The sequence below is a fragment of the Corvus moneduloides genome, chromosome 2, assembly GCF_009650955.1.
Source record: "Corvus moneduloides isolate bCorMon1 chromosome 2, bCorMon1.pri, whole genome shotgun sequence".
In the NCBI taxonomy this organism is placed as follows: Eukaryota; Metazoa; Chordata; class Aves; order Passeriformes; family Corvidae; genus Corvus; species Corvus moneduloides.
This window is the reverse complement of record NC_045477.1, coordinates 105,447,273-105,458,474: the sequence shown is the minus strand read 5'-3', so window position 1 is coordinate 105,458,474 and position 11,202 is coordinate 105,447,273. Positions and strand designations below refer to the sequence as shown.

Genomic DNA, 11,202 nt, shown 5'->3' with positions numbered 1-11,202 from the left:
TGCTAACACAACCCCCAAATATTTGAGGTCTGTTAGCTCTTGAAACAAATCAGTGAACTGAAACATAAGCCACAAGTGCCTACCTTACATCCATATGGAATGATACAAAGCTTTTACAAAGTACAGAAATTAATGTTTGTTATTAAGCATTATGATTTTATACCTGTCACCTACACCTGCATGTCAGAAGCTTTTTGATTCTGTAGGCACTCAGTAGTTGCTCTCTGAGAGCACTTCCTGACCTAAACATAAATCCTATACTGTCTTATTTACTACATGTCTATGCCCCTTTCTTTACTAGCTACTTTTGTGATTAGTGTACAGTTGTGGTGTATCAGCTCCCAGGGCATGAGTAATGCACTTCTATGGAATTATGTTTTAACTTTATTAAACCTACTTCTCAGATGGAGGCTTGGTAATCATGATGTTACATGGAAAGGGGACAGATGGGAAAACACAGATGGATACCTGGGCACAAGAAAGACCACAGTGGTTCTCATCCTTCGTTTTTCCCTTTTAGCAATCTTATTTGAATGGTATCTATAGTACTCTAGTCACAGTATCTTCAGTTCCTGTTTTGTTTCAACCTTAATCTCTGCTAAAATGAATGTTAAAGGAAGCTTTAACTACTAAGGTAGTAGTTTTACAACAATTTCATGTCACTAGCTTGGTAGTCCCTAACACAAGCAATCTTAATTTCTAAAGCTTTTTGCTCTCTCATTAGCTAAGATTTTCTTCACAGATCTTTTCATTCATTGACTAGAAATTAAACATAACAGAAGTAGTTCAACCTATATTTAACTGCTCAAGGACTGAAGTTTAAAACACAGTTCAGTTGGTGTAGATGCAGGACTGCAAGAATGAATCAAACTTAGGAATGCACAAAAGGTAAAAAGATGGCACTTTTAAGCAGGAGTAGCAGATCTGCCAGGTAAAGTTGTCCTGGACAGGTTCAAGCAAGAATACAATACATTCAGAAAAGCGTACTAAGAGCAACAAGAAGGGTTTGTTTTTGCAAGCTTTACTTCCAAATAATTACACCTGGTACAGATTAATTAGATACTTTTAAGATAAAATACTTGCTGGTAATGTACTCTCAAGAAAGGCTTTTCTATTGAACAAAAAAGTTGCTGTACAGAAAGCAGTTGTTTAATGAATAACATGGCCTGTCCTGCAGCCTCAGACTTCCTTTCTCAGACCACATGTCGACATGTGCCTGTTAGCACATGGATTACAGATGGAAGCAATAGTGCACTAGCAATTTTGCAATTGCAAGGACAGTGGTTACTCTGAGAGCCAATACTGAACAATTTCTCTCATACAAGTATTCTACCACTTAAACTGCACCTGAAACCTCAAATACACCTGTAGTTTTGTCTGCATGACTGCAAAAAAGACTGTCCATTAAATACAGAGTTTGTTCCTGTTCATCATTATGAAATGAATTCAGTAATATAAAAGACATTATCTTAAATGTACAAGTCCATATCCTAAAATAGCAATTTAAATAAGGATCAAATTCAGCTCAAACACTATCTATAGTTATATACCTGTATTAGGGCTGAAAGCTGTCAAAATCTACTGTAAGTCAAGAGCTTCCTGAGTTCTCTACGTATTGCCAATCCTTAATATCACAGTGCAGATACTACTGGTAAACACATTCATAGCTCGGGTTAACAGGAACAAGAAGTTTGGAACTTCTAAGGCTGTAGACTAGGAGTTTTCCTACAAAACTGTTGTAATGTGGATCCTTTCAAGTGCTATTAAAGCTGACTGAATAAAGCATTTCTTTTTCAAAAAGCGGTTATACTTCAGTTACTCAGATTTTTCACCTTATTGATCAGAAACATGCTAGAATGGACTTAAGGCAAAGACATACATTAATTTTAAAAATTATCAGTATTTTGCATTAAACCGCTGGAAAAATTAGTGCAGCATTAGAATAGTAGATGGGAAAAAATGGACATTAAATATGTAGGAAATTTATTTCCTACTTATAAACCTACACAAATTACAGCAACATTAGGCAATTAGAAGACCTGGAGGTAAATATTAACTTATAATAACCACATTAGAGATGAAGTACCACTCACAGCAAAAGGAATGTAGTGAGACTGAAGTTTAATATCTAGCATTGTTAAGAAACTGACATCTAATGAAACAAAAGTGGAATGCCGATTTCATAAAAATATACACATATAAAAGTATCTTTGTGCCTGAATTCCAGAACAGCTTCTCCAAAGTAGTGCTTCTAGAACTTTCAAGTTTTAATTATATTCAAAGTATTTATCATTTGAATAAACTTGGCAAATTACATTCTTATATTATTTTTTTACTTGACATCTTCCTAAACAGAAAGCATCACTAATTCAATAACGGGTCACCCATGAATGGACATTTTTCTTTTTCTCCCCCATGAAAGCAGCAGAATATTAAGATTTTAATATTGGAGTGAAACCCATTTGTTATTTTATCTACTACACCTTCTCCATTCTTTTATAGAGCGTAATTTGGCAAAAAGAAATTTAAGTCAACAACAAGATGAACTGGGTTTTGGTTTCCGATGAAGGTTTACTGTATCTGTTTGAATAAAGTGATCTGATCTATCTTCAGAGGCTAGAACTCTTCTAACAGCTTCTTCAAAGGCTGCTGCAACATTAGTAGCATCTTTTGCACTGGTTTCAAAATAGGGATGGTTGCCATTATTCCTGCACCAGTCTTGGGCTTCTTCTGTAGATACTTGCCTTTCATCAATATCAACTTTGTTACCCAGTATCACAAATGGAAAACTTTCAGGCTCCTTGACATCTGCATAATAAATGAATTCTTTCTTCCAGTTGCTTAAGTTTTGGAAGCTTTGAGAGTCATCCACACTGAAAGTTAGCAGGCAACAGTCAGAACCTCTATAGAAAGGAGTCCGCAAGCTCCTAAACCGTTCCTGACCTGCTGTGTCCCATATCTGCATTGTAACAAAATGTCCATCAACTTCCAACTCTTTATTTAAGAATTCCACACCTATTGTATGAAACAGCTGTGCATCAAACTTGTTGGTGACATATCTGTTCATGAGGGAACTCTTCCCAACTCCACCATCTCCTAGCAGTATTACTTTAAGGAGCGATGATTTTGTTGCCATTGTTACGGGAAAAGATCCTCCTGGTTTCCTAGACCTGTAAAGATTAAGGAAATCATTAAAAAGGAAAATAGTTGTGAGCAGCAAATTTTGCACACATAAATATCTAGAATGTGTTTTCAAGTCCACCAACATCAAGTTTCATGTACAAAACCAGGACTCCACTAAATAGGTGAACTGTAGATACACTCCAGTAAGAATACCCGCTCAAGAATACCACATTTAAGAGGTGTCTCTTCACAGACTGCAGTCTGCATCTAAGCAGTATGCTGTATAAATTACTGGTCTGTCACTTAAAACCCTTTAAAACCCCCAAACCCTTCAAACCACCCCCACTTTGTGCTTGAAGGGGTATCACATTACATTCAGAAGGCAAATTATTCATTTACGTTCACTGAGAAAAGGTTTATGGAAAAAAGTGGAGTGAGAGAATTTTATAGAGCATGTGCCTTGAACTAGTCACTTCAGTGCTGTATTTTATTACCAAAGTTATTTTTTAAACCAATGCACTAGCAACACAGTTATCTACAGAACAAATGCTGTAATTTTATTTAGACAAGCATTCAATAGTTTATAGTTTCCTCCTTTCAGAACAGCATTGATGAATGGAATACTATTAACTACCACAAAAGCAAATCAGCAGTTGCTACTTCAATGATACTCAAAATGCCAGATACCTAGGCCAAGCCTACAGTGACAGTTCAGTTAGGAGGTGTCAACTTCCCATAGTAAAACTGTCAAAAAGTCTGGAAGTGCTAGTGAATAGTCTGGCTGCCAGCATGGGGATGGCAAATTAGTGACACCAAAGAAGGCTTTTTAACTGTCAGACTTAAAAAGAAATTTTAAAAAAACCCAACCCTTTAGCACTAAAGTGGTTTGTTCATTAGTGCTTTGTACCCAACCTTTGCCCTCACAACTGTAGTGTCATCTAATACTGTAAAATGGTGTTTTAATTGCTTGGGGCTAAAGTTTAATTTTAACAAACATAGTTTGTTACAAACAAAAAAGTTTGTTTAACAAACCGAAGTTTCTGTATGAGGAGAACTTTTCCTAAACCTGCCTGATAGTAAAAGAGTTCAAAGGCTTCACCCCAACAGGCTTCTCTGAAAATAGCATCTATTTAAAATGGAAATGGGTCATAAGTTGCCCAGTCCGTCTCTTTCTTTGAAGGAAGGAATGCGGTCTTGCTAGTAGTAATTAGCATTACTGGCATATACATCACCCACAGTGTGCCGGTAGAATTAGTACCTGATACAAGCTGGTGTGAGAGTCATATGACTCTGTGCTGCCTTACAATCAAGGCCTACAGTAGGAGTGAGAAATTTCAGGAATTTTTTTTATCAGTGACTTTCCATCTTTGAATATTTATTTGCTAGACATAATCTACAGTAAGACAGGAGTAGTTTGAAGCCTCAACACAAAAAAAACTTCAAAACACAAGGAACTGACTGCATCCATTAAAAACTTGTTCAGAGCAAGTAATTTAATTAATTTATACTGTGTAATTAACAACGTTTATGAAGCCTTAATTCTCGACAGGTTTGTATGATGACGTTAAAGCTGCTTAGAAGCGACGAGCAGATTGTTCATTTACCCTTCAGAGAGCTACAGGGTAACAGCTATGGCTCAGGTAATGAACACATACATTTTAATGCATGTGAAAAGCCTTAGAGTCACTGGACTACTTGCATAAGAGTTACAGGTTTATGCTTAACTCCTGAAAATGGTCCAGCATATTCATTTATGCCTCCTGTTTCTACACCATTAGATAGGAGCTGCTTCTTAATAAATAATGCTTCCGTGGGAACAGAGGGTACTGAATGTTCTCCTGTTCTTCCACTCCAGTGTAGGGAACAAGTTACAATTTATTTTTCCAGTCCTGCAGAAATCAGAAGTTCCCTAAAAGACACAGTGTGAATAAATAACTGGCTTAAGTAGTTCTGACTGGTACTATGCACTGGTTTCTTTAGCTTCTGCATTTTTATCAATGGCAGTTATCATGAAATTGTCCACAAAGCCACATTTTAAACAAAATACATGTAAGGAAAGTGTTAACAGTAGCTAGTACATCATGCATCTAGAACCTGCAAAGTTAATTTGCACAATTTCAACTATGTGGGCCACTCCAGTAAGGTCTAAGACTGATGATCATAAAATTAGTTTTACTAGGCAGACAATTACAGACCAACCACAAACCATTTGTGTCCTTTAACACAAAAGCTACAGAGTCTTCTGTGATGTTGCAGGCAACGTTGCTTTTCAGGACATTAAGTTTCCACAGCAGAAGCTGTCATGCTAGGCTAGAATTAAGTTTTTTCCAACAAATAAAACAACGATAAAATACTTACAACACTACAAGAATTAATATTATTACTCCTATTACATAATTTATCTGTATAATGTGCTTTTGACAGTATTTTTGGAAGGGATGGTTTACATACAGTATGATGTTTCTGAACATTTTTTATCTTAATTGTTCAATCATCATTCATCATCTGAAAACAAAACAAAAGCTTAATTTCTAATGTGCATCTGATTGTTTTACCCAACATCGGGAATTGCAACACAGCATAGAATTACAGGCAATTATTTGTTCCAGTTATTTCTTAGTGAGCTACACAACTACTTAATGTAAAAGTATTCTCAACCTAAGAGACAAAGAGTCTGCAACAAGAGTAATTTTCCCTCATGTTCTTCAATCATTTCAATATTCAAAGAGAGTCAGAGCAAATAAATAAAAAGCAGCCCCACTCTGCTTCATTTTGATAACCATTTCTGAATTGCTTCCACTAACTTAGAAGGATTACAGTGCTTAAATCACTGACTTCGGTATTCCTGTTAAAAGCAGGGAACATTTTCTACTAATGTAATTTCTAGCATGACCATATACCGTAATACAAAAAAGTAAATTAATTGCTGCCTTTCAGGATGTCCCTTTTAAACACTGAAATGAATCGCAAGTCAAATATTTCCATTATCAGTCCAAATATTTGCTGTCACAACGAAAGACAGAAGGCTAAGCAACCTCAGAAAAATCAGTTTGCATTACAAAATCCAGTTCATTGGACCTATTTACAGTTTCATTTTTACCACACTGATACCAGCCACTGCAGCACACCATTAAAAACCCAAACAAAAAAACACACATAGCAACTGAAATCTCACCTCCGCTCCCCTTTTTCTAATAGGGCACCAAAACCTGGATCTATTGCAATACCACCACTGGACTGCCTCAGCATTTTTAAGGAAACAGGTGTAAGGGACACTTCTAATTTCCAGACAGTTGCTTCTCCACTTGTGTTTACTTTCTGACTTGGAAACAGGTGAGAAAATTTGTTTCAGTTATCACTGTCATTCAATGCTCACTGATGAGCCACCTCTTATATGAAACCAAGACTAAACCTAAAGGTTTTCTTGAGGCTATGTGCTACACTGTCCTTTAACTGAAGCTGTTAAAGGTAAGACAGACTCAAGTTTGTTCCAACTAGTCATGTTTGCTTACAACCTCATGTGCTATCAGCCAAGACTTACTGAAAAAAGGGGCCGTCTTTAAGAAAACACACTCAAGTTATGGACAAGCAGAATTAGCAGTTCTACAACTAGCATAACACTGACCATGTTTCATAACTTCCTATCCTCAAATTTACACATATACAGCACATCCATTTCAGTTTTGAAGCTTATTAACAATTTTATTTGCTAAGCCACCGTATTTTGTTAAACCACTGGTATCAGATTAAAAGTTTAAAAAGGCACACCACTGCAAGTATTTTGACTGAAAAAAACACTTGCCTTTCAATAGAAATGTAAACTCCCTCCCTCATTAGTAGTGGGTTTTTTTCACACAAACAAAGCATTTGACAATAATTGCCAGGCAAGCATAGAAAACATAGTTTGTTAGTTACAGTGGCCCATCAAAGAATGACATTAATTGCTTCTCTGTGAAATGTCTGAGAAGAAGTCCCAAGAACTACCAGAGTTGCAGCAGAAAGAGCAGAATCCAAAACTACATAATTTTTAACACTTACTGTTTGTGGAGTTTTTACATTTCTCAGCCCTCAATCACTACAGTGGTTAAACTTGTTGTCTATAGCAGATCTGCAAGTTTCCAAAAATCTGAAAAGAAAGGACAGAAGCACATTTTCTCACTTTTCTCCCCTTAGCCAATCCTTGTTCTTATATTTAGGAGGTAGCGGTTTACACCCTGGTCAATTAAGTGGCACAAGAATGGTTTTTTTAGTGCATAAGAAGCCACAAGCCTTTTGACTTTGAAATACTTTTTTCTCAATTCAAAGGAAAACATCCAGATATGAAGTCAAGATGCTACAGGTTTTGTACTTTTGGATATGTTACAAGCAGTGACATTAGTCAGCCTCCAAACTGACCCTCCCCTCCACGGGGCATTGACGTAAGAACTGTGGATCAGGAACACCCCTTTACTGACAGCCACTTATCAGCTGCCTGGAAGCCCTTCAATCATACAGCTCAACCTACCAAAGTCCTAATCTCCTTGCAAGTCTTCCTTCCTGTATCTGTGATTTCACCACTGTACTACGAAGATAACCTGTCAGCAGATTATTGAACATCTATCCAGAAGAAAACACAGACTAAAATTGCCTCTAGTTGTAAGCAGCCTAGATATGCTTCATCTAACACCAGAATATCACTAGAATTTACTTGTAATTTCTCATATGAGCCCAACCCAAAATGAACTGTCATTCAGCTGTTAGCACTCATTTGGATACCAAAAAAGTTGTATTTGGCAATTTCTTTGTAAGGTTGTTTTTAACTCCTATGAAGCTCAGGATTCTAGTTCAAACAGTTGCTTGGCATGACTCAGGACTATGAAAGAACCAGTGGCCAAGGGAAGGAATCCTGAAGTTCACATAACCCTTGGATCATGGAATCATTCCAGTACCTACTGCCAGAATCACTTCATTTATTCTAACTTCTAGCTAGACACAAAGTCAATCAGAAAATGTCAGGAGAAATACCTACATTAGTATCTCTGCCAGTTTAATCTTGCAGAAGCCTAACCTTCACTTCCAGCCTCATTCCACAAGTTCAAGTAGAATGAGCAAACTTATTTATTCGGATTTCATCAGAATTTACGTTTCTCAGCAGTTCACAGTTAAGCATCTTCCAACTTAAATATTCTGTTACTTTTAGCCAACTTCAAAACACCCTTCGGTGCTGCTGCTCCTGGTCCAAGACTGCTAACAATGCCTGAGCTATTTGACATTCTCCTTGCAACCTACTTCTCTGTTACTGCCTCCACTCTCTCAATAACCTATCCAGCAATTATTTCTGCTCAAATGTGCTCATCTTTCTCCCTTGCATTAGTTTCCCCTTTCCTTCAGGGAATCTTAGTAATAGCAGCCTCTATTGGTACAAGGCTACCTTGTACATTCATATTCTTCCCAGTATAACTGTGACGAAAGCCCCATCCCTAAGGCATTAAGTGGGTTACACTGTACCAGGCCAACACACTGCCTGCTCTGCAGAGATTGAAAACGAAAACAAAACACACAAGAGAATGAACACTATTTAAAAAAAAAAAACAACAAATAACCTAACAAACCCTAAGGACTTCTTACAAGCCTTTTTGCCCGGAAGTTTTTATTCATTGTGAAACATTTATGTAAAATTCCAATCCTAAGGAGCTGGAAGATCTGTTTCCCAGGATTTACTACGAAATTGACACAAAATAGAACAAAGCTTGAAGTCTAAATATCTTATTTGACCCTCTGCAATTCTTTTTTTCCACATATTTTCAATTTAAGGAAACTGATGGTGTTTGAGCACTCAAAAGCTAAGCACTGCTAGATCTTTTTTCTTTTTTTTAAATACACACTGTCACTTTTTAACTTTATGTATTGAGACAGTAAAGGCATACAACCTGAATGAAGACAGAGAAAAGTAACAGTTAATTATAAATTTGATGTTGGTATGAAACACAGATATAGCTGTACCATCCTTAGGTTAGATTTCTCTGAAAATAAAAGTACTAAGAAAAAAACGTTTCGGATTTATTTTGGGTATGTCTGCTCTCCCTCCAGTCTGCCATTACAGCTTGTCACCTTCTAAGCTACTAAAAAGTCATGGAAAAACACTTTTAAAAAACCAAAAAAACCTAGTCACACACAGCCACCCCTGCTCTAAAAAAAGCGAGCACTGACAACTTCAGTGTTGCACAACACTTTAAAAGTAAAGACAAATAAAACCCACATGCTTATTTAGTATAGCTGTAAATTATTGTGGACAAGAAGGAAAACAACACGTAAGATGGAAGGCTGCATGACAGCTATCTGCAAACAAGCATTTTAATTCCTGAACAAAACTTAGCCAAGAAGGTCCCTACTTGACTGTTCCACCCAAACTAATAAAACTTAAATGCTCTCTATGTATCTAGTTATATGTAACCTTACTATAAAGGCCACTAATGGAGGCTTTTAAAACTAGTTTTCTTGCCCTCTTCTGTTATCCACTCAATTGCTTTATACAAGTTATATGTAACACGGAATTACTTACACCGAGAGCAGCCCATTAACCACCCAGACATAAGCGATTCCCAGTCCTGGCCCATCCCCATCCTTCCCTACCCAGCCATCACCACACCTGAGCCCGCAGAGCCACCTGCCGCCACTGCGAACTCCCCCGGCCCTGCGGAGGGGCTGAGCCGAGTCACTGCTGCAAAAAAGAAGAAGTGAAACCTAAGGGCGCCCTGAGCAGGCGGCCCCTCTCCAGCACAGAACCCAGCAGGTTGGAAAAGACCTCTGAGATCACCGAGACCAACCTATGGCCAAACACCACCCTGCCGACCAGCCCACGGCACTGAGTGCCACGTCCAGCCCTTCCTCAGACACCTCCAAGGGACGGTGACTCCACCACCTCCCTGGGCAGCCCGCTCCAAGCACACAGTAACGAGAAAAAGGAGATAAAAGGAGTTTTAATATTTCTTCTTTTCCCGATGTGAAACGTGTTGAGGACACAAGTACTAAGCCGAGTTTCACCCTGACAGACCAGCGATCTCTCTCAGTGGCGAGGAAGCGCTGCGGGGTCGGCGACCGGCCATGCACCGGCTAGAGCCGCTTCCCAAAGGAGCCACCGCCTGCCCCGGAGTCACGAGATCCCGGATCACGCCACATTCCCCGCCACCCGCACCGGCTCTGGCGAGCACCCGGGGCGCTCTCCCACCGCGGGCCCGGCCGGGGCTGTCCTCCCGCTCCCTGGAGGTTGCGCCAGGGAACACCGGGGAGCCCGCCTGGGATCTCGGACAGCGGCGGGGGACCGAGTGGAGAACACGGACACAAGGGAAAGGAAAATAACGCAACCTGACTCGGCTCCAGACCGCGGGAAGGGGACTGCCGCCGCTCCCGGGCGCGCTGAAGAGGCCGATCCCTGCCCGCGGGAAGGGGGTATGGCCGCTCCTGCCGCCGGTCCGGGTCCCGGGCTGCGCCACCGCCGCCAGGCGCTGCGGAAGGAACAAACATGGCGGACAGGCAGGGGGCGGGGCCGGCGCACCACGTGATCCCGGCACCGCCCACCGCCCAGAGGCCGCGCCCCCGGGATGGGAGTTCGCTCAGCCCCGAGCGGCGGGAAGGTGCGGGAACAGGGGGAACAGCGGCAACAGCGGGGAACAGGGGGCAACAGCGGGGAACAGGGGGCAACAGCGGGGAACAGGGGCAGCAGGGGGCAACAGCGGGGAACAGGGGGAACAGGGGGCAACAGCGGGGAACAGGGGGCAACAGCGGGGAACAGGGGCAACAGCGGGGAACAGGGGGCAACAGCGGGGAACAGGGGCAACAGGGGGCAACAGCGGGGAACAGGGGGCAACAGCGGGGAACAAGGGGCAACAGGGGGCAACAGCGGGGAACAGGGGGCAACAGCGGGGAACAGGGGCAACAGGGGGGAACAGGGGCAACAGGGGGCAACAGCGGGGAACAGGGGGCAACAGGGGCAACAGCGGGGAACAGGGGCAACAGCGGGGAACAGGGGGCAACAGGGGGAACAGGGGCAACAGCGGGGAACAGGGGCAACAGCGGGGAACAGGGGCAACAGCGGGGAAC

At 40.8% G+C, this 11,202-nt stretch overlaps 1 protein-coding gene across 2 annotated transcripts; it reads right to left on the bottom strand.

Moving 5' to 3' along the window:
* Window positions 1–889: 889 nt before the first annotated feature.
* Window positions 890–10,643, bottom strand: RAB9A (RAB9A, member RAS oncogene family). 2 transcript variants are annotated; one of them, XM_032100674.1, is made up of 3 exons: window positions 10,468–10,608; window positions 7,162–7,249; window positions 890–3,170 (listed from the first exon to the last, which is right to left on the bottom strand). In XM_032100674.1, the coding sequence occupies exon 3, from the start codon at window positions 3,134–3,136 to the stop codon at window positions 2,531–2,533; it is 606 nt and encodes a 201-aa protein (XP_031956565.1). In that variant the 5' UTR covers window positions 3,137–3,170; window positions 7,162–7,249; window positions 10,468–10,608; the 3' UTR covers window positions 890–2,530. The 2 variants fall into 2 exon arrangements, with proteins under 2 accessions (XP_031956565.1, XP_031956567.1); XM_032100676.1 differs by lacking the exon at window positions 7,162–7,249 and having other exon boundaries at window positions 10,468–10,643.
* Window positions 10,644–11,202: the final 559 nt, after the last annotated feature.